The 22158-nt window shown below is 48.7% G+C and overlaps 3 protein-coding genes across 6 annotated transcripts; 2 read left to right on the top strand and 1 right to left on the bottom strand.

Annotated features, from left to right (window-relative positions):
- Window positions 1-295: 295 nt before the first annotated feature.
- nhej1 (nonhomologous end-joining factor 1) lies at window positions 296-11750 on the bottom strand. Of its 2 annotated transcripts, none has more exons than XM_062561580.1 (10): window positions 11638-11750; window positions 6194-6442; window positions 5900-5996; window positions 5503-5722; window positions 5180-5401; window positions 4880-5018; window positions 4440-4498; window positions 815-983; window positions 651-739; window positions 296-527 (listed from the first exon to the last, which is right to left on the bottom strand). In XM_062561580.1, the coding sequence occupies exons 4-10, from the start codon at window positions 5695-5697 to the stop codon at window positions 447-449; spliced, it is 954 nt and encodes a 317-aa protein (XP_062417564.1). In that variant the 5' UTR covers window positions 5698-5722; window positions 5900-5996; window positions 6194-6442; window positions 11638-11750; the 3' UTR covers window positions 296-446. The 2 variants fall into 2 exon arrangements, with proteins under 2 accessions (XP_062417564.1, XP_062417566.1); XM_062561582.1 differs by having other exon boundaries at window positions 833-983.
- Window positions 11737-13355, top strand: LOC119220881 (tyrosyl-DNA phosphodiesterase 2-like). 2 transcript variants are annotated; one of them, XM_037477195.2, is made up of 6 exons: window positions 11737-11878; window positions 11955-12116; window positions 12251-12345; window positions 12437-12555; window positions 12628-12798; window positions 12887-13355. In XM_037477195.2, the coding sequence occupies exons 1-6, from the start codon at window positions 11760-11762 to the stop codon at window positions 13166-13168; spliced, it is 948 nt and encodes a 315-aa protein (XP_037333092.1). In that variant the 5' UTR covers window positions 11737-11759; the 3' UTR covers window positions 13169-13355. The 2 variants fall into 2 exon arrangements, with proteins under 2 accessions (XP_037333092.1, XP_037333084.1); XM_037477187.2 differs by having other exon boundaries at window positions 11752-11878; window positions 11952-12116.
- On the top strand, window positions 13168-20803 carry rpgrb (retinitis pigmentosa GTPase regulator b). Of its 2 annotated transcripts, XM_062561504.1 has the most exons (15): window positions 13168-13241; window positions 13442-13627; window positions 14147-14272; window positions 14366-14458; window positions 15079-15141; window positions 15215-15373; window positions 15503-15652; window positions 15906-16064; window positions 16336-16491; window positions 16576-16700; window positions 16817-17008; window positions 17083-17266; window positions 17576-17670; window positions 17769-17828; window positions 18207-20803. In XM_062561504.1, the coding sequence occupies exons 2-15, from the start codon at window positions 13597-13599 to the stop codon at window positions 20034-20036; spliced, it is 3423 nt and encodes a 1140-aa protein (XP_062417488.1). In that variant the 5' UTR covers window positions 13168-13241; window positions 13442-13596; the 3' UTR covers window positions 20037-20803. The 2 variants fall into 2 exon arrangements, with proteins under 2 accessions (XP_062417488.1, XP_062417489.1); XM_062561505.1 differs by lacking the exons at window positions 16336-16491; window positions 16576-16700; window positions 16817-17008; window positions 17083-17266.
- The last annotated feature ends 1355 nt before the right edge of the window (window positions 20804-22158 follow it).

The raw sequence follows: 22158 nt of genomic DNA, 5'->3' as shown, positions 1-22158 counted from the left end.
AAAATATTATTTGCTCACATTAATGAGTCAATGAGTTAGTCATCAACAGGTCCAGCTCTTCTCACTTAATTATGAATCACTAACAGAGATCCTCTCTGCATTTCCAGTTAACCCGATGCCCCCCCACTCCCCCACTCCCCTCTCACAAGCAAACAGTGACTTGTGACTTCTCATCTGAGACTTCGATGGCATTCTCCATATGCAGCAAGCACTTGAGTCAACGTCTCAGTGCTGTCAGAAACGTCGGTGTGACATCACTCCGTTTCTATTTCATGGAGAACGGACAAAAACAGCATAAAAAACAAATCATCTTTATTTAACACTTTAAAATACTGACATCAAAATGCATTTCAATCTAAAAGCCGATTTCTGAGGCATAAATAAAGGTTAAAATCGGTTAAAAGAAGCAGATCCTTCCACAGGTTGGAGAAGGTCTGAACGTGCGCTCAGCGGAACAGGCCCACTGCTTTCTTCTTCTTTGGTTTGGAGGATGGCCGTGCCGCCGGATTGGACAGGACAGGGAGAGACTGGAGGACAGGAAGGGGGGGGGGGACACACGTTTTTTTAAGCAGGTTTGTTGGTATTTCCAATCAAAGCGTTGCTATGGTTTCTCTCCGACTTGTCACTCGGTGAAGGTACCTGTGTCGTACCTGTGGCACAGCGGGTCTGTCGGCCATCTTCGATACGGCGCCCTGCTCCGTCCCGCTCTCGCCTGCTTCACTGGAGGCGACGGATCCACCTTGACGTAGAGGAGGTAACTCGTAATGCCTGAGGGGCATGTGCGTATGCATTCTACCTGTGCGTGCTTCTATACCTGCGATGCTACACTGACCCAAAGACGGGGCGCTGGCGGCGGTCTGCTGCTCCTCGGACAGCTTGCGTTTCCGAGCGTTGCCGCGGGCGACCACTGCGCCGTACAGACGTTGGAGGTCGACGTTGAAACCCAGAGCCTCTGACTGCTCTGAGGGCAGGAGAGGTAGAGCCTGGGGGGGCAGGGGAAGGGGGGAGGGGGGGGGGCATGATTCAAGCTTCCCTTCTTTTCATTCGGATTTATCTCGTCAGGTGCACGCAACGTTTGGACCTCTCTGGGCTCAGGTGTTACAGCTGTTTATTGGTTACCGTGGCAACAGATATGTTTCAGGTTGTCTAACCGCAAACCGACTGAACACAACCCAACTTCTACTTTCACTTCGTTCTCTTTGGTCACGTGTATCATGTCATGAGATGCTCCACTTCTGAACTGCTTTTCGCTTCAGACCAGTCGCGCAGCTCCAAAAAACCATTAAAATATCAACGGGCAGTAATCAGGTGCATGAACTCCAAGCAGGAAACGGAGGCCGCTCGGGTGCGTTTGTTTTTTACGGCTCTGCCCGAGGAGTCACATGCCCGAGGTGTGACGGAGCCGCGATAAGCCTCTAATCAAAGCTGCATTATTGGCACAGCTGACCGCAGGTAGAGCAGTTAACACACACACACACACACACACACACACAGATAAGGGTGCGTGTAAACGGCTGCGACATTATGCAAAGGCACGGCCTGCGCGTGCAGAATCGCTCCCTATTCACTAAATCCCCCTTTCTCCCCCGATGGAGGGGACAAACTCTCCGAATTAGCTCCTCAAATATTGACCGGGAGAAATTGGTGGTCTCGCGCTCGCTGTCAGGGCAGAGGGGCTCCTAAACACACTTCGGTCAGGTTTAGAGGTTTTGCATTGATTTATTTTTGTTATTTGTTGGTTTAAATATCGTAAAAAATAAATGTAAATGATCTGGTGAGGCTTAGTTCTGCTTTGGGCACAGAGAAAGCAATGTGCAGCAGAAAGCTCTTTTTATCCACTTCCCCTCCTCTCTGGCTGCATCATTTCATGAGAAACCTGCAGTTTATTTGACCCCTTTAAGCCCCCCCCCCCCCCCCCCCCTTTGTTAATTGTGCATTCATTTACGCTTTCTGTCCCGAATGTGAGACCCCTAATGTTTCCAGGTAGGAGGTCATGACCTTTTAGATATGACATTATGGGATGTGGAGTGTTTTTGGAATGAAGGCGGAGAGGGGCTTCCCTACGTCTCCATATTTATGAGGAGCATAAAGGAGATTACAGCGGGTCAACAACCTCTCCACAAGCTGCTCCTCCTCTTGCAACGGAACAAAGTCCTCAAACCAAGGAGGAGGAGGAGGGGGGGGGGGGGGGGCTCCTCCTCCTCCCGCACAGCATGATGCTCAATTATTAGCAGCTCGGGTTGTAGACCACCTCAAGGTGCCGAAGAGTTTCCGGCCTCGCCTTCCCTCTTCCTCCTCTCTGCGGCAGCCCTACACGGCCGCCTTCCTCTCCCCCCGAGGAGGTGCACTGTGGGTAGTCAGGGTGCCAGATTTCGACTCCTCCCACAAGATGTGGCCGGAGAACCAGGATTTACCTGGAGGTAGATTTCCCACAATCCTCTCCGCTTTGTTTCACTGTCCTCCCGTCTCCCTTTCAGGACGATGACTCGGGGACGTCTTTCACCTTGGGCCTTCACCCGAGGACCTACAGCGTAAATGTGTCCCCCCCCCCCGTTCCCCCGCCTGGGGACAGGAGGACATCCGGCGCGCTCCCAGCGCTGCTGATGTCTCTGCAGGCAGCTGCAGAGGGGAGCAGCCCGGCCACAGAGCGCCTAATTACAGAGCTGCAGCGGGGACGGCCCTGTGGAAAGAACGTGCCACGGACATGGGGGAGAGGGAGAGGGAGAGGGGGGGGGGGCACGCTCTGAGCTTTGTTTTGTTACTTGTTAAGATTTCTCTGGTAGTTTTCCCGCATGAAGCATCTTTGTTTCTATTCCCTCTGAATAAATTCCAATTACAAAAGGTTTCTGAGGACCGGCTCTACGGCGACCAAAACCCACGTCAGGTCCCAGGAGGACGCCCAACGAGTTCCTCAACACGGGGGCCAAGTGGAGACCCAGAACAGACCAGGTCCTACGTAGTCCAGGTAAGAAGACACACAGATCAAACGCATGAACCCTCGCGTTGACGCTCACAGCCCAAGTTCTCTTTTCATAAGACGCAGCGATATTTGTCCTTGAAGCTCCACATTGTGGCTTCAAAAGGTTCTTTTGATGCCCACGGCTTCTCCTCCTCACCACCCGGGCCCAAAATTCCTCAGCTAGGTGAGACCACGAGACGCTGGCCGGGGCTGTCAATGATTCACGAGGAAGACGAGGAGGCTCTCACACTGCTTAGTGTGTGTGGGGGGGGGGGGGGTACGATTCTCCTCTTCAAGCCCTCAACGCACCTCCTCATGGCCGCCATGCTCCTACTGCAGCTTCGGGGGGGAGGGCTTCTGGTCGGCAGGAACACCACCAGTGGCAAAGGGCGTGAAACACGGTTGCCTTGGAGGGCGAAAAACCGGCGTCTCACGATACAGAAAGTGTGTGCGACATTTCCAAATGGGGACAACTCAATTCAGAGCTGACACACACACACACACACACACACGCACGCACACACACATATCTCGGAAAAACCCGCAGCATGTGTCACAGCCTGTGGACAAGCAGACACTCCCCTCTGTCAGGTCAGGAGCTGCCCACTGACACACACACACACACCAAATATAGGTCCTGTGTGTGTGTGTGTGTGTGTGTGTCAGTGGGCAGCGCATGCTAATTCCACCATGTAAATGTTGACCTGAGCTGGGTGGGGTGTTTTTGTGGTGGCGGACTGGGGAGGGGCATCCGTGGAAAGCTGCGATAGAAAGTAAAAGCTGCTGCTCCTGTCATCATTGACTCGCTGTCCCTCTTCACACACACACACGCACACACACACACACACACGAGCAACACAACACTGCTTGTAAGCGATGTACACAGCACTAATGTATTTATGTGTTAGAGAGACGCTCTTCTCACGTCTGGGTGCTACGCAGTTAGCTTAGCACAAAGACTGGAAATAATAATAGAATAATCAAAATAACGGCTGGGTCAATAGGCCGGCGACCTGTGTGGTGAGCGTCACCATGGAGACGGACACACACCCTACCCTGATAGATAAATACTGCACACACGCGGCAAACGCCTTCAGCTGGGTTTCTCCTGCTGACACACACACACACATATTTAACATTTTCCCAGTCGGGTTCTACACAGGCTGGATCGATGTAATTAATACACATTTCAAAATGAACAAGCTGTAAATTAAGTTAATGGCGACGGGAGAGAGGGGGGGGGGGCAGATACCAAGTTAAAATTCCACAGGTGGATCTGAAATGCCTAGTCAGTCAGCAACACACACACACACTGATGACAAATTCCACACCTGAATACAGTAAACACTTCTCATAAGCTTCGCCCCCAAATATGTGATTGCAGTGTGATTGGCCACTGCCAGGGAGCGGTTTAACGCGTGGAACATGCGTACATGCAGGACGGTAAAAGGTAAATGGAGTGGTGTGCGTGACCTCTCACCTTTGACATGAACTCCTCTCTGTAAGTTTCCTTCTCAAAGATGTCCGTCTGCAGCCGCTCTGGTTTCACACACACACACACACACACACACACACACACACACACACACACACACACACACACACACACACACACACACACACACACACACACACACACACACAGTTAAAGCTTATTAAATAGACACACACATGTGAACATTGCACACCAAATTACTTTCAGCTCACAGGACAATATTTAACAGGCTTCTGTAGAAAATGCTCTGACACACCTGTGTGTCTCACAGGTGTCCATAAACGGGTATAAAAGTCGACGTGTTAATGAAGACGTGTGTAATGTGATGCATTTTTGTCAGATCGCTCTCTTAAAGTGCGACTTGTGGTCTTAGTTTCTGTGTGTGTGTGTGTGTGTGTGTGTGTGTGTGTGTGCGCGCGCGCTACCTCTGCTGAGTGTGGCTCCGTTCTCTCTGTAGTCCTGGATCTCTGCGTCCTTCCTTCCCAGCAGACCTCCCAGCTGCTCCACCTGCCGCTGCAGCAGGTGGCTCATGGCCAGCAGGGGGCGCACCAGCTGATTGCACACCTGAAAAAACGCACACCTGAGGTTACGAGGGTGAGGTGTGGCTTATTGAAGACAACTTCATGAACAACTGATCACATGCTTCAGCTCCTGGATCCGAATGTACATTATTATTATTATTATTGTTATTATTATCCACCCGTCTACTAAGAGGTAGACTGTACCACGGGGACGGGGGCGGGGGTGCAGTGGAACTCCCAGTAGAAGGGCAGCTCCGCCAGCTTGCTCTTCAGCTTAATGCAGATGTTCCCGTCCTGCTGCCGCGTCAGCGAGAAGTGGGCGTCGCCGTCGGGCGGCCCGTCACTTCCTGTCAGGCACGGCCGCACCACGTCACACAGCTGGGAGAAGAAGGCCTCGGCCGTGGCCTGCAGACGTCTGTTCAGCTCCTGGGCGGAAGAAGAAGAAGGCACGGATCCATGGGAGGAACCACGATGGCTACGGGTGGATGGATGGATGGATGGATGGATGGGGGGGGGGGATGACCTACCTTTGCTCTCCTCTGGATGGCCGAGGAGTCCATCCTCTCCTCCCACACGCAGCTCACGTCCGTCAGCAGGACGTGGTACGCCGCCGTCTCCCCGAACCAGCTCTTGGCGAGCAGCTGGCACCCGCCGATGCTCACCGGAAGCCACGGGCGCCGAAGCAGGACATCGGAGGGGGCGGGGGGGCCTGCGACCTCCATCGCGGCACTCAGACCGCCACACGCGCTGAAGCGGGTCCAATCGCCGGTCCAAAAAAATGAAGCATGCTTTTTATTCTAAAATGAATTCTATTATGATGTAATAATGAAGCCTGTTTATTTCCCAGATCAGACCCTCTCTTCTCCACGGTCTGCAGAAGGTTCCTGGGGGTGGATGCCCATGAATGTTGTGTTGATCGCTCACCTCCAAGCACTGCGTCCCTGGTCTGAGGTCTGTTAGAGCCCGCCCGCATCACCGATCGGATCTCCTCCTCCTCCTCCTCCTCTGATGGGGCTGTTTGCTGGGGATAAAAAGGAGGCATTTCTCCTCAGTCACCACGTGAGATACAGTGAGCGCAGGTAAATAAGTGACGTCATGAGAACAATGCAGAGAAACCCGGAAGCCTGCGATGGGAGAGATTTGACTCTATGGTTCGGCGCAGATTATAACGAGTTTACATCATATCACAAATCTTCCATCCGACGAACATCTGCTTACGTGCAAGGAGCCGAACGTGGCACCAAAACGCTCCACCTTTGAATCGCGTCCTTCTCGAATAGTGATGGACGGGACACTGAGAAGCTGGTCAACTCTAACGGTTCGTTCACTGAAAACGGTTCAAACTAAAGGGTTTCTCCACAACGACAGCTTCCAAACGCACGAAAACCACCATCACAAACGGTGTAAAGTACCAGCGACGCCGCGTCGCCTCGCTCCCTGTCGTCCGTCCGGGATTCAGACTCCGACCTTCTTCTTCTTCTTCTTCTTCTTCTTTGGGATTTTACGGCAGCCTGCATCCAATAAGTTGCATTGCTGCCATCTATGGGCCTATCCCACTATTCCTTTACACTCTGTCATACACTCCAGCATCTCTTAAAAATTTAAAAAGACAGTTCTTTCCCCACTCGCTTACTCCTAGAATATTTTCCAGAGTTAGATCTTCCACGCCAATTTCTCTCAGTCCTGAGAATAGCTCCTGCCTTTGCCGATCATACTTCCTACACAACATCAACACATGCTCCACTGTCTCAGGTTCCATACATGAGCACAGGCCACTCTGATGCTTTCCAATAATATATAAAGTGCTGTTCAATCCTGTGTGACCAATTCTCATTCTAGCCATAGTAACCTGCTCTTTACGACTGCTCCCCCCTCTGCTTTTATTGATATTAACCGTAGCATGTACCCTGAATAGATGCCTCCCTTTGGCTTCCTGCTCCCATACTTGCTGCCACTTTAGCATTGTTTCCTGCCACACTACACTTTTACCTTCTGCCTTAGATAGATTTAAATTTACCTCTATAGCCTCTTTTTGAGCAGCCCTTTTCGCCAATTTATCAGCCTTTTCGTTATATGTAATGCCTACATGAGCTGGAACCCACATAAACGAAATTTCTACCCCTCTCCTTTTCACATCTCTAATTGCTATTAAAATCTCATATACAAGGTCTTGCCGCCTCTTTGACGACCCTTTCCCGATACTACTGATAGCTGACACAGAGTCACTACATATCAATACTTTTTGGTTCTGAATCTGCTCAGTCCATTGCACTGCCATCAAGATTGCATATAATTCCACTGTGAATACACTTAAAAAATTTGACGTTCTCTTAAAATCTTGGACCTTCCACCTCTGAATAATAAAAGCTGCTCCTGTGGCACCGGTTGTTTGATCTTTCGAACCATCTGTAAAAATGCTAATATGTTCCTGATATCTCTCCATTATCTGACATTGGACTGCATATACTAAATTTGCCTCAGGATTATCCGTCTTAATTTTAAGTATCTCTAAATCGGTTTTTGGGGCCTCTAATAGCCATATAGGAACTGCCGGCCACATTACCCCTGGGCAAAAGTTCTTATCTTTTATAGCCATTTCCTGTGCCACTGCCTCCCCTGTCCATCCAAAACTTGACAGTCTTGCCATCTCTCTTTCCCAGCTTGTCTGAATTGTACTGTTCACTGGGTGATCCCCCTTTTGACCCATCAGATTTACCCAATAATTCGCCTGAAGCTGCTTTCTTCGCAGATCTAATGGCATTTCTCCTGCTTCTACCTGCAATGAACATACTGGAGAAGTTCGCACGGCTCCTGTACATATTCTCAATGCCTTAGCTTGGATTACATCTAATCTGGCTAGCACTGACTTGGCTGCAGATCCATACACCAAGCACCCATATTCAATTCTTGCTCTAATTAAATATATATATATTTGCTTCAAGGAGACTACGTCTGCTCCCCACTCTGTTCCAGCCAGGCATCTCATTACATTCATTACCTTTTTACATTTGTCTACTATACTTGCCACATGGTTCCTCCACGTAAGTCTAGGATCAAATACCACACCAAGAAATTTAAAGCCTTGCACCCTTTCCAAATTCTTACCATACAACTTCAAGGTTATATTTTCGTATATTTTCCTCTTAGTAAAACACATATATTTAGTTTTCTCAATTGAAAATCTAAAACCCCATTTCCTTCCCCAATCCTCTACTGACGTCAGAGCTTCCTGCACCTTCTTCAGTGTGTATTTCACATTTTTCCCCCTTTTCCATAAGCTACCATCATCTGCGAATAATGACTTTCCAATTCCTGGCTGAACATTAGAAAACACATCATTAATCATTATATTGAACAGCAATGGACTCACCACACTACCTTGTGGCGTCCCATTTTCTACGAAACACCTTCTAGATATTGCTCCTCCTATTTTCACCTGAATGCTTCTATTATATAAGAAGTCCATTACCCAGTTAAACATATTTCCCCCAATTCCTAGTATGTGCATTTTGATTAAGAGACCTTCTACCCATAGCATATCATATGCTTTTTCCACATCTATAAATACTGCCACAACAGTCTCTTTCTTTACCTGAGCTTTTCTTATTTCATCCTCAAGACATATGATTGAGTCAATCGTACTTCTTCCTTTTCTAAATCCACTCTGACAGCTAGCCATCAGCCCCCTTTCTTCCATAAAGTGCATAAGCCTTCCATTCACCAATCTTTCCATTAATTTACCCAAGTGAGACGTTAAAGCTATTGGTCTATAACTTGCTGGATTACTAGCATCTTTCCCCGGTTTTCTTATTGGTAAAATAACTGCCTCTTTCCATCCAGTAGGAATCTTTCCCTCCTCCCACACTTTATTAAATAGATTTAGAACCTTCTCTATCCCTTTATTACTTAAGTGCCTTACCATGCTATAGCATATTTCATCTTGGCCAGGGGCTGAATTCTTGCATTTATCTAACGCATTTCTGAACTCTCTCATTGTAAATGGAACATTATATTTATCCTCTAACTTCCCTTTCTTTTGGATATTCTCAGCATATACCCTCCTTGTTTCTTCCCTACCCATTCTTTCTTCTTCTGATAGATTACTGGAACTATGCACCTTACTCAAAGTACTCGCCATCATTTCTGCTTTCTCTAAGTTCGACATAGCCAGCTGCTCCCCATCTGAAAGAATTGGATAATTCCACTCTCTCTTATTACCTTCCATTTTCCTGATCATTCCCCACACATCCTTTATATTAGTATTGCTTCCGATGTTACTACAATATCCCCTCCAGAATGCTCTTTTCTTTTGCCTTATTGTCCTTCTCACTTCTGCCTGTGCTTGTTTATACTCTATCATATGTTGAAAGTTATGAGTTCTTTTTAACCTTCTAAATGCTCTGTTTCTCTCCTTAACTACCTCCTTACATTCACTACACCACCATGGAACCGCTTTCCTTACAAGTTTACCTGAGCTTTTTGGTATTGTAGCACTTGCAGCCATATAAATACTCTTCCTCACCTCGATTTCGTTCCTTTCAACATCCATTGTTTCCTGATCTGACCTAAAATAGGAATCACTTATTTCTATAAATCTCTCCCAGTCTGCCTTATTGAACATCCACCTTCCATACCGAACTTCTGTGCTCCCCCTTACCTCAACATTCAGTTTACATATGACTGGGTAGTGGTCACTTCCAAAAGTGCCGTCTTTATACACTTCCCACTCACATTTTAAAGCCAGCCTGCTAGACACAAGTGTAAGGTCTAATACTGACTCCCTGCCCGATCTAACATCTATCCTAGTCTTTCTACCATCATTCATACACACTAACTTCCTTTCATTCATTATCTCCTCAATCACCTGTCCATTATTATCTGTCTTATCCCCCCCCCACAATGTGTTGTGAGCATTAAAATCTCCACACCATACAACATTATCCCTATCCTGGCCTTCTATTTCCTCCATTTCTTTTACTTCTAGCTGTTTACAAGGATTATAATAATTTATTATTACTATTTTCTTTCTATCTGCCCATACTTCCACTACCACATATTCTTGTTCCTTCCCTGTACCCAACACCCTATAAGGTACACCCTTCCTTATAAAGGTGGCACACCCCCCACCGCTACTTTGCTCCCTATCTCGTCTAACGATAACGTAGTTATTTAAAACAAAGTCAAATCTGGGTTTTAGCCATGTTTCCTGAATACACATTATATCGGGCTTTTCACTTTTATTGTCTATGTATTGTTTAAAATCTTGACCATTTGCTAATAAGCTCCTTGCATTCCAATGTAGAATGAACATAATAGATATGCTCACCCTTTACCTATTTCTTGGCTTGAATGAACGGCAAGACAATCCCTTATTTCTTCCCATTTTAGGTCTAGCATGCCCAAATGCTGCATTGCTGCCTTTGCAATGATTTGAATCCTTTCTGTTTTGGATTTGGCTTCAGCTGTTGCATTAATTACCCCTGCAATAAAGATAACCAAGTCTCTCTTACTATCCCTCCTCACCTTCCTTTCCTCATCCCTAACACGTTCCTGCCTCTGAGTCCATGCATTCACTGTTCCTATTTCCTCTCTAACACTTTCTTCATTACTTCTCTTGGCTTGCTCCACTCTTTTAACTGCTTCTGTATAAGGAACCCTATCCTTCCTTTTCACATTCTGAATCTCAGTCTCCTTTCTCATTGCTTCACAGCCCCAGAAGGCCGCACTGTGCTCCCCTCCACAATTACAGCATTTAGGTATTACCCCCTCACCGCATTCTCCATAGTCATGCTCCCCACCACATTTAGCACACCTTTTTTTCCCCTTACACATTTTAGCTACATGGCCAAATTTTTGGCACTTGTAGCATCTCATTGGCTTATGCATGAACTCTCTTACCCTGTATCTCATAAATCCAAAGTAAAGTTCTGTGGGCAATTCTTTTGAGTTAAACTGTATCAGAACTGACTCGGTTTCTTTCTTCTCAACCCCCTTGGTTAGACGTTTTGCACTCTGAACAGATTCACATCTTTCTTTTAAATGCTTAACCAGCTCCTTTACCTCAATTGCTAAAGGAATCCCATAGATCACTCCTTCCCTACCTTGCTCACCCACTTTCACCGCCTTTACTACCACTACTTTCCCCACAGCTTGCATCTTTAACGCTCTTCCAGCCTGCTCTTCAGAGTTGCATCCAATTAATAAATTTCCATCATTAAGAATTCTAGCATACTTGACCTCGCCAACCTGATTCTTAATTATTTTTGTCAGTTTTAGTGGATCCAAACTCTTCACCCCTGGCTCTTCAAACCTAACAACAACATTCCATTTCTCCTCACTTTCTTTCATCCCTCTAGTCCGCTTTGCTTTATTTATTCTCCTAATCTGCCAGCTTCCATCATCTTGATCCAAACCATCCATACTGCAACTGCTATCCTCCTGCATGTTTGCCATGATAGAAAACTCTGCAGGTGTATCGTGTACCGGACCTATACAGGCCGTCGGCCGATACTCCCGCAAAATTCCTCCCTCACTACCTCTATCCTAAGTCTAACAATTCCTAACGATGCTTCTTTTTAAATTTCCTCCCTTATTGTTTTTCCAACAAGTTACGGCGCAGCTCGATGCTCAACCCACGCCTGAGTCGACATCCAGACTCCGACCTCAAACAAAAGCCTCTTTTCAAAGGTTCCGTTTCTGTGAAATCGAAACCTAAGCGACCGCGGGTGCATTACACAGGTGTATCAGGTGTAACAGGTGTAACCGGTGATCGAGCCCGCCACGGATGCGGAAGCTCATGGCGGACACGGAGACGGACATGGACCGGCCGGGGGCCAAAGAAGAGTCCCGAGAAAAGGGCACCAGCATCGGGGAGCAGAAGGATGGAGGCACTCCAAGAAGCAGGTATGTCCCCTGTGCGTCATACCCGGATCCACGGTGATCACGTTCTGTGTGATTTAATGCTGACGTCCTTCAGCAGCACAGAGGCTGGAGACAGTCCTGCAGGATGCATAGATGGGACAGAACAGAACCCGGAAGAGGAGGACCACCACAAACTGTCTGTGATCTCCTGGAATGTGGATGGACTCGATGGAGAGGAGCAGCCGGAGAGAGCGAGAGGCCTCTGCTCTTACTTAACCTCGTAAGGCTTTAAAGGAGACCAGGATGCCGGTGTGACTGTGGCACGAGGTCCTCGGGATTCACCAGGTTCATGCTTCAACTGGTCCTGAGCAGAATGGTCAGTCCAGTCTCCCTCTCAGATGTTTCTCCACACAGGCACTCTCCTGACGTGGTGCTGCTTCAGGAGCTCATCCAGCCATACACCCGCTTTATGAAGAAACGCCTGGCGGAGCACTACATGTTCATTGAAGGTCTGAACCGCGCGGACGCGTTAGTCAGTGCAAACACAACCAACAGTTAAAACTCTGAACATAACGTACTGTACATGTTGAACCTGGGCAGGCGGAAAGGAAGGTTACTTCATTGGGATGATGCTGAAGAAGTCTCGTATCACACTGCTGGACAGCGAGACACTCGCCTATCCAACCTCTGGCATGATGAGGAACCTGCTGGTCGCGCAGGTTGGTGCACAGAACTTTTCATTGCAGCTTTACCCCGTGTGCGCCGACTCGAGAGATTTCCCCTCCAACCAGGTGCTGTTCAGAGGCCAGAAGTTCTGTCTCATGACGTCCCACTTTGAGAGCTGTAAGGCCAACGCAGCAGAGCGGATGAGACAGCTGAGGCTGGTGATGAAGAGGATGGTGCGGGCGCCCGATGACGTCACCGTCCTGTTCGGAGGGGACACCAACCTGAGGGATGCTGAGGTTTGAGGATCCTCCCGTCTGTTCTCTCTTAACACAAGCATTGAAAAGATATGGAACTTTGTTGATGCACACTCCCCTCCTCCCTCAGGTGGCCAAAGTGGGCCTTCCTGGCTGCGTCTGCGATGTGTGGGAGCAGCTCGGAGAGCCGGAGAATTGCCGCTACACGTGGGACACTCACGCCAACACCAACCAAGACCACCGCTACAAGAGCCGCTTCCGCTTCGACCGGCTCTACCTGCGGCGGCCCGGTGGAGCCGGGGCCCCCCCGGTGGAGCCGGAGAGCATGGCCCTGATAGGGCTGGAGAAGCTGAAGTGTGGCCGCTTCACCAGTGATCACTGGGGGATCTACTGCACGTTCTCTGCTCAGTAGAAAAGTACCAAACAAAGCAAAACCGCCGCATGTGTCCTTCAGACTACAGAAATGTTGAAGAAATAAAAAAAGAGTAAGGAAATTATGCATGTGGTATTTGGGAAAGGATAAAGATAATAAATCATATGTATTGGTTGGTTGCACAAATTCGTATGTGGGTACGGAACTTTTACCACCAACTGACAGAATGTATTATTATTTTACAATGGAAAAGCTTTTTTTTTCTTCTGATCAAGAAACCCATATTTCAAATACTATTATTTTCTCCATCAGCGTAAAAACAAACGCCCTGAGGGTCACGTCGTCAGCGTCATGACGTCGTTCCGTCGTAACCTAGGAGATGTTCTGTTTACTTCCGGGTTGTCGAAAACAAGAGGGGCAACAACACGCCTATGAAACCGTGCAAAGCGGATTAAAGTCCTACAGACATGGCCGGGGAGTCCGAGGACGAGATTCCTGGTAAACAGAGACGCTTGTTTTTATCGTTTTAGCTATTTTAAAATGCATAACGCTCGCTAGCGTTAGCGGATAGCATGCAGGTCATTGAGTTCACTTTAGCTTTGGCTAACAGGAAAGAACACTTCTTATATTCATCTTCACCGCTTAACTGCAATGTATTTGTGTGCCATAAACGTTTAAAACGTGCTTAAGAATTAGTTAAACACAAAATAGCTGTAAAAAATGACATAAGTAAAATAAAATTATACGAAATGTTTGGATGCCTAGGATAGTAAGTTAACTTCAATGTTGGTACTGTTATACTCTTTATTTTATTTCTACAATCACCTAATCATTTTGGTTTGGTTTTTGATTCAGTGGAAGAGTAAAGGTAATAATTTGATCGCATTTAACATTTTTAAGTTGGCTTCACATATATGTAACTTGACGTGATCAATTCATCTAGGTTATGATGGATTTATTGTCGGTTTGAAACATTCTTTCATCCCTTGGTTGGTGACTTGGTTTCTTTCCCCTCAGAATCAGGAGCAGTTTTCACTTTTGGAAAAAGCAAATTTGCGGAAAACGTCCCCAGTAAATTCTGGCTGAAAAATGACGTCCCCTTGAAGATAGCGTGCGGAGACGAGCACACCGCCTTAATAACAGGTGAGCGAGAAGAGGCTTTTACGAGAAGGAATCACCTCCTCCAGCTGAAGCACGTCCACCACACACGCATCAATCTGTCTTCGTCCTGCACAGGAAACGGGAAGCTCTTCATGTTTGGAAGCAACAACTGGGGCCAACTGGGTCTGGGGTCCAAGCTGACCGTGAGCAAGCCCACCTGTGTCAAAGGTCGGTGTTGTGCTGCTTCCTGTTTGAGCCTGAAAAAAAGCAAAGGGAGAGCATTGTGCATCCTCACAGAGGAGTGCAGACCCTTTGTGCTGAGGGAAACCATTCCCATGGTAATCCCAATCTGGAAGGTCCGTAATCCTTGTAATCTGGAGAGGCGGCGGCACACAGGGAGACAGTCAGAGTTGTAGAGGCTTGAACCATTTCAATACAATTACATCAGCTGTTACACAAACATTTTGATATTTGGTCAATATATCAGTCAAAAGATGAGGGAATTTTTTTAACTTCAGTCTCAAAGTTCTTATTTATTTTTCCCAAAAAATAAAATAACAAAACAATTCCAACTTAAATTCACTGATAAGCTTTTTTCCTGCGTCTTTCATCTGTGTGGAGAAGGTCTCCATCTTCACGGTTGTTTCATGCTCTTTAAACTTAGGAATCCTAAAACTGCTTTAAACGGCAACACTCAGCTCACAGGTCAAAACGCTCCCGTCTCCATGACAACTCGTCAGGCTCCACCTTCCGATGAAGGCCATGTGGCACAATTAAAACCAAGCTAAACAACAGAGCTAAAGCTGGCAGTACATGTCTTTTTAATTATTGTATTTGTGTAATTTCAGCTCTTAAATCTGAAAAAGTCCAGCATGTGGCCTGTGGGAGAAACCACACCCTCATCTGCACAGGTGAGCGTGCGACAGGTGAGCTCTGCTTCCAAAGAGGTCTGCCCAACTGAAAGCTGTGTTTCCTTCGCTGAAGCTCGGGGCAAAGTGTTCGCCTCGGGGGGGAACAGCGAGGGTCAGCTGGGGCTCGGCGACTGCGCGGAGAGGACGTCCTTCCAGAGGGTCGACTTCCTGGATTCCCACGGACCAATCAAAATGCTCGCTGCCGGCTCGAACACCTCCGCCGCCCTCACAGGTGCTGCTCACGCGTTCCTTTCCTGTGGAGCAGAATTTTTTTTCATAAGCATATGTACAGTTCGTAAGGTTAAAAAGTCATTTTGAAAAATCTAATTATTCCAGTACACTTGATTTTTTTTTTTGCAAGAGTGCGGAAAACTGTTCATGTGGGGCGACAACGCGGAGGGGCAGATCGGGTTGGGGAAGGAGAGCCACGCCTCGTCGCCGCAGGAAGTCAGCGTGGGGCGACCAATCAGCTGGGTGTCCTGTGGATACTACCACTCTGCCTTAGTCACAGGTGAGAGCGCTGGGGGGGGGGGGGGACGCACCTGACGACCTGCAAAGGAGTGATGGGTGTGGATCTCAGAGTAAATGTCCCGTGCATGAACCCGGGGGTTGACTTTGATAAAGTAAATGAAAGCTGAAAGTTCTGATCACCACATGAGTGTCTGCAGTGACAGCCTGTGTGTGTGTGTGTTTGTGTGTGTGTGTGTGTGTGTGTGTGTGCGTGTGTGTGTGTGTGTGTGTGTGTGCGTGTGCGGGTCTCTCAGCTGACGGCGCTCTCTACACCTTTGGCGAGCGGGACAACGGTAAACTGGGCCTGAGCACGGAGCAGCTGGCCCAGCACCGCGTCCCCCAGCCGGTGAAGAGCCTGAAGGAGCCGGTGAGCCAGGTGGCCTGTGGAGGAGGACACACCGTGGCCCTCACAGGTGGGGAGTCAGGAGGACGAATGTGTCCGCAGGCCACACGTCTCAGGATTTATTGGTCAATCGAATCCGTCTGAGGTCTATTTCTCGTATTTGTTTAATGTTCTTGCACATGTTTTAAGATGAATTAAAGGGAATCAATCATCTAAATAAATATAGTAACTACAGTATGAAGGAAGGTCAATAACCTTAGAGTGTGTACATAAAAGCACAGAGATTACAAACAAAAGGTTTATGGCTCATTTTCCTGGTTTGTGGGCTTCTCGTCCCTCAGAGGACGCCGTCTTCACCTTCGGTCTGGGTCAGTTCGGGCAACTGGGTCACGGGACGTTCGACTTCGAGGCTCGGGTGCCGCGGCCCATCCGTCACTTCAAGAAGGGTCGCGTCCGCCATGTGACGTGCGGCGAAAACCACACCGCCGTCCTCACAGGTCACACGGGGCTTTCGCGAGGTTCTTCTTCACTGGTTTGGATGAGAGAGGCTCACGCCTCCCTGCGGTGTTTCTGATCCCCAGACGGCGGCCTGCTCTACACCTTCGGAGACGGACGCCATGGGAAACTGGGCCTGGGAGAAGAGAACTTCACCAACCAGTTCAAACCCACCTTGAGCCCACGCTTCCTCCAGTACAACGTTCAGGCCGTACGTCTTTCGCACAACATTTGAAACATAATTGGAATAACGGGGATTTTCCGCTTTGGTTCGAGTCATTTCTGATGTGAGGATGGATAAAGAAGGCGGAGCTTGTCTTTGGCCAGGCTTCCTGCGGCGGCTGCCACATGGTGGTTCTGGCCCGGCCGAGGGACGAGAGCTGCGCCGACGTGACTCTGGAGGCAGACGACGTGACGGAGGACCACCTGGAGAAGCCGTACGAGCAGCTGCTGGGGGACGCGGCCGACTGCTCCGCCCTGCAGAGGAGCCTCTCCGCCCGGGTCCGCCGGAGGGAGAGGGTGAGTACGGAGCGCCGGATCCACCCCGCCCGGGCGGGCCTCGTCCTCACCCCTCTCCCCACATCTCCCCTCAGGAGAGATCCCCGGAGCAGTTTGGCGCCCCGTTCCGCACGCTGCCCGCCACGACGCCCAGCTACCTCCACCCGCCGCCGCCGCCGCCCCTCTCCAGCCAGAGCGTCCCGCCTCCACCCGAGCTGGGCCTCAGAAAGGTGCTCAACGGCACTCACCAACACAGGAGCGCAGGGTCAATGCACCAGGGTACCTACCTCACTTCCCCCTCCTCCTCCTCCACCTCCTCCTCCCTGAATGTGACCATCATTTGAAGTCACAAACCCTACAAAAGACGACCTCTTTGGCAAAGCGTCGCTCCGATGCCACAGCTGCTTTCACACCTTCACACTCACGATGTTTTCAGTTGTGCCACTTTACAGAGGGATGACAAACGCACACAAAGGAAATATATGTCTTTTAAAATAAATCATTTTCTTTACCAAAAGCCACATTCTCTGCAGGATGTTGTTTCAAAGCGGGCGTAGTCGGGTTTAATCCGGACCTCCTGTATTCCAGAGCAGACGGCGGGCGAGGCAGACGGCGTGGTGGAGAGCCTGACGGACAGCGACAGCGTGAAGGGCCTGGGAGAAACCTCCGACTTCCTGAACATGGTGAGGGACCAGCGGACGCTCCGTCTGATGCCCGCTCCGTCTCATCCACCGCGACGCTGCTTCTTACCTCCGTCTCCTCTTCTTCCTCCTCCTGGTAGACTCACGTGATGAAGATGGACCCCGCTGATCAATCGCTCACTTTGTCTCCAGTTCAGAAGGTAACCCTCCTAACCTTCTCGGAATGATTCCCTTCAATAGATAACAGAGCGGCCCTTAAAAGAGTGTACGCTCATGTGTGAGTGTCAAGCACTGACTGGATCAGAATCTCGTAGAACCTTCTAAACCTTCTACCCCTTCAATGGCCGAGATGTTTCATGATTTCATTTTAAACATCACTTTCCTTCAGTCTCTCTTGGTTCCCCTACACGTCTCCTATCCTCTCTAAAGCATGACTCCTTTCCTCTGTTATTTATGTCTCCTTTTCTCTCTAAAGCACGACTCCTTTCCTCTGTTTTGCATGTCTCCTTTCCCTTCTAATGCTTCTCTCCTTTCCTCTTTAATGCATGCCTCTTCTTGCCTGCTGGTGCTGGGGATAGAGGAAGGGTAAGCCCGGTAAGGCCTCCAAAGGGCACCCAAAAGAGGAGAGGAAGCTCTGGGGGCAGAGCAGCTTCTCTCCTGGTGGGGCAGTGAGCCCCCCCCGACGCAGAACCACCAATCGGAACAAAGAGAACGTGATGGAGCAGCTGCAGAGGAGGCCCGGCGGGGACAAGCCCAGTGGCGGGGACATCAGAAGGACGGCTTCCGGGCGGCGGCTCCGGCCGGCTGAGGGGAGGGGCCGGCTGACGGAGGTCAGCAGGAGGCTGGACGCGGCCTCCCTGGGCCCTGAACCTGTCCGAGAGCAGAGCACAGCCATCGCGGTGCAGAGTCGGCGAGCGGGGAGCCCGGCGGGCCCACCGCGGCGGAGAGAGAGCGGCGACCTTTTGAAGCGATCCAAGAGCGAGAAAAACAAAAAAAAGGACAAGGCGGCGAAGCTCGGCCTGCTCGCCGGAGCCGCCGCCCTCGCCGCGGGGGGGTCGCTGATGATGCACCAGGCGGCATCCAGAAGCTCGCCGCCGCCATCTGATTTAAGCATCAACATCATACCTGAGGGTCAAGTGGGGGAGGAAGGGAAGGGATGGGGGGAAGAGAGGAAGGACTCTGCAACGGCAGAAGAGGAGGAAGAGGAGGAGGAGAAGGAGGAAGGGAAGAGGACGAGGGCAGAAGTCAGTGAGGAGGAGGAGGAGGAGGAGGAGGAGGAGGAGGAAGGGAAGAGGACAGGGACAGAAGTCAGTGAGGAGGAGGAGAAGGAAGAAAACGAAGTCATTCACTTTATTGAGAAATTTACTGAAGAAGAAGACGAAGAAGAAGAAATCAACACTCTTCAACCTGAGGATGAGTCCGAAACTGAAAAAGGCAAAGAGAAGAGCAGAGATGAGGAGGAAGATGAGAGCAGTGCGCTGGAAGAAGAAACAGAAGAGGAAGAGGAGAGCAGTGCGCTGGAAGAGGAAGCAGAGGAGGAAGAGGAGAGCAGTGCGCTGGAAGAGGAAGCAGAGGAGGAAGAGGAGGCTAGCTCCACAGCAGAAAGTGAAAGTGAAGATGAGACGGAATCAAGGGAGAGCAAATTAGGGGATGCAGAAGGGGAGGAGGATGAGGAGGAGTCCAGTCATGACACAGAGAGCAAAGGGGAAGAGTCTGAAGGTGAAGAAGAGGGTCTGGATAGTGAGGAAGAGGACGATGAAAGTGAGTCCTCAAAGTCATCAGAGGAGGAGGAAGAGAGTGAGACAGAGAGAGGAGAAGAGGAGGAGGAAAGTAGTGCTGAGGATGAAGAGGAAGAGACAGCGAGTAGTGAGGAAGAAGAGGGTGAAAATGAAGAAGAAGAGGAGGAGGAGGAGAGTGAAGATGAAAAGCGGGAGGAGGAGGAGGAGGAAGAAGAGGAGAGTCAAGGTGAAAAGGAGGAGGAAGAGGAAGAGAGTGAAGATGAAAAGTGGGAGGAGGAGGAGGAAGAGGAACAAGAGGAGGAGGAGGAAGAAGAAGAAGAGGAGAGTCAAGGTGAAAAGGAGGAGGAGGAAGAGGAGAGTGAAGATGAAAAGCGCAAGGAGGAAGAAGAGAGCACTGAGGACGAGGAAAAAGAGAGTGAGGAGGAAGAGGAGGATCAGAACAGCGAGGAAGAGGCTGAGGAAGAGGAGGTTGATAGCGGTGAGGAGGAAGGTAAAGAAGTAGAGGAAGAAGAAGAAGAAGAGGAGGAAGTTGTGAAAGAGAAAAGGTCTTCTGAGGTGAAAAGTGTAAAGTCTGGAAGAAGGCAGAGGTCAGGGGTCAAAGGTCAGGCAGCAGACGAGTCGGAGGAGTTCTGGGACGACGTTCTGCCGCAGTACCTCCAGCTGAAGTAACGCCCATCATCAGCATCACATCTGCTTCACTGTGAAGACTCAGCAGGTCCCTGAACTCATCGCTCACGGTGCCTTTACTGCCGGCTGTCATTATAACATTTACATTTTTAATCATTTCATTTCATGTTTTTATTCATTCAATTGTTGGATTTTTTTTTTGTATTTCTTTTGTTTCTGTTAAAAATATATTATTCATTTTCATATTCATTTCAGAACAAACTATCCACAGAGCTCCGATTTGTTTTATTTTCTATTCTTTATATTTATATTTCTTTGTGTTTAAATTGATAGTTTTCTCTTTAAAACATCTTCAAATGTCCTAAAAACAAAAAAGATGTACGATAACTTACATTGTTTCCTGTGGAATGACTTCCTGTCTGGAGCCCTCCAGATGTTGAGATGTTTCGGAGTCTCAGGTGGGGCTCTTTTTTTTTACAATCCCTCCCGTAGTCCCGTCCCAGCATGCACTGCTGTAGTCTGGAGGAACTCCACAGGTACCAAACCATCCCAGTAGGATGAAGATGTCCTTCCTTCATCTTGATCTCGAACCCTGACTCTGTGCCAATTCATCTTAGGTTAAGAGTTTAAATGAATGAAACATCTGATTATGACATATTTGATTGACACTTTTCATCAGGATGCAAGTGAAGGATCTGCTCCGACGTGGAGCACGGGTCAAGAGGAGGAGGAACAAGAAGAAGAGGACACTGATACGTCAGCTGAGCAGAGTTTAGACGACCCGACGGAGGAGCCGACGGAGGAGCCCAGTGCTGTGAGTCCACGATTCTAAGTTCATTCGTACTTCCTGTTGATACCAAAATAAAATCACCTGATCGTTGCAGGAGCCTGAGGAGCTGGAAGTAGAATCCAAAGCTGAGGGCGAGCAGAAAGGTTCATATACACATTCGATGTATCCTAGAAGTTCTGTGACGACATGATCCCTCACAAACGTGATGTCCGTCATCAACAGCAGCGGAAGTCGGCGAGCAGCCCGCCACCGCGCAGGAAGAGGGGAGGGACCACGGCCCCGAACCGGCCAATGGGACGGGGGCCCTCAACCCCAAAGGCAACAGCAAGAAGGTAAGCTGCAGACGCCTTCACGGCCGGCGGCTCACGCAGCGCGGCGGCGTGTTTCATTCTTTGTCCTCCTTTCAGCTCTCTCTCTTCAGACGGCTCTCCTTCACGAGGCCCAAACACAGGGACGAGACCCTGGAGGGGGCCGCCTCCCCCCTGGCCGGTGGTGTTGAGCCAAAGACACAGCAGAGAGCGCTGCCACCTGGAGCCAGGGGCCCCCGCTCTGGAGCCTGCAGCCTGCTGTGAGCCCTGCGGATAAACTCTTATTTTGAAAAGACCAAAGTCAGACCCCTTTTTTTCAACATCTCTGGAGAAGTTCTCCAACTGTCTTAAATAAGAAAGAAAAGCTGCACTGATGATATTTCTTTCTTTTAAATCAACCACTATACGTTCACAAGTGACCTTCAGCTGAGCCAGCTCCCCCCCCACAGGTATCCCCATGTGTGTGTGTGTTTGTGTGTGTGAAAGAATAATGTTAAACTGTGAGGATGTAAATAATCATATTTATTATGACATGGTCCTTGAGCACATTTTTGCACTTTAGATGTCATCAGTTATATATTATGACATAATATTCTCATGTGAACTCACTTTTATATTAATGGATTTTTGCTACATCAGTAAAACGTTTTCATATGAAGCTGAACATGTCTTTTTTATTTCCAGTTTATTTAGGCTTGAGAAAAGCATGGAACCAGAACGGTACACGGTACATAAACATTAAATAACAGTTAATCAGGAATCAGGAAACGTTTATTACCATTAATATGTCAGACATAAATGGAATTTGACTTGGCGGTTGGTGCATGACGGAAGACCAGTACAATAATGGACAATGGACAACAGACAACGTAGTGCAGGATTAAGATAAGAAATATAAGAAAATATAGTGGAATCTATGCTGGGTTAGTAATATACAGCTATGGGTTAGTTAAGTTAAGAAATAAAGATGAAAAATTAAATGTTATGTCCTATTTATTTTCCCTTTTTGTGAATTTATAAATTGAATAAACGAGTGAATCGACGTACTAATGCTAAACGTTTAAGA

Source organism: Pungitius pungitius, chromosome 3 (genome assembly GCF_949316345.1).
Source record: "Pungitius pungitius chromosome 3, fPunPun2.1, whole genome shotgun sequence".
Classification (NCBI taxonomy): Eukaryota; Metazoa; Chordata; class Actinopteri; order Perciformes; family Gasterosteidae; genus Pungitius; species Pungitius pungitius.
Note: the sequence above shows the minus strand (reverse complement) of the source record. Positions and strands in the feature narration are given on the sequence as shown.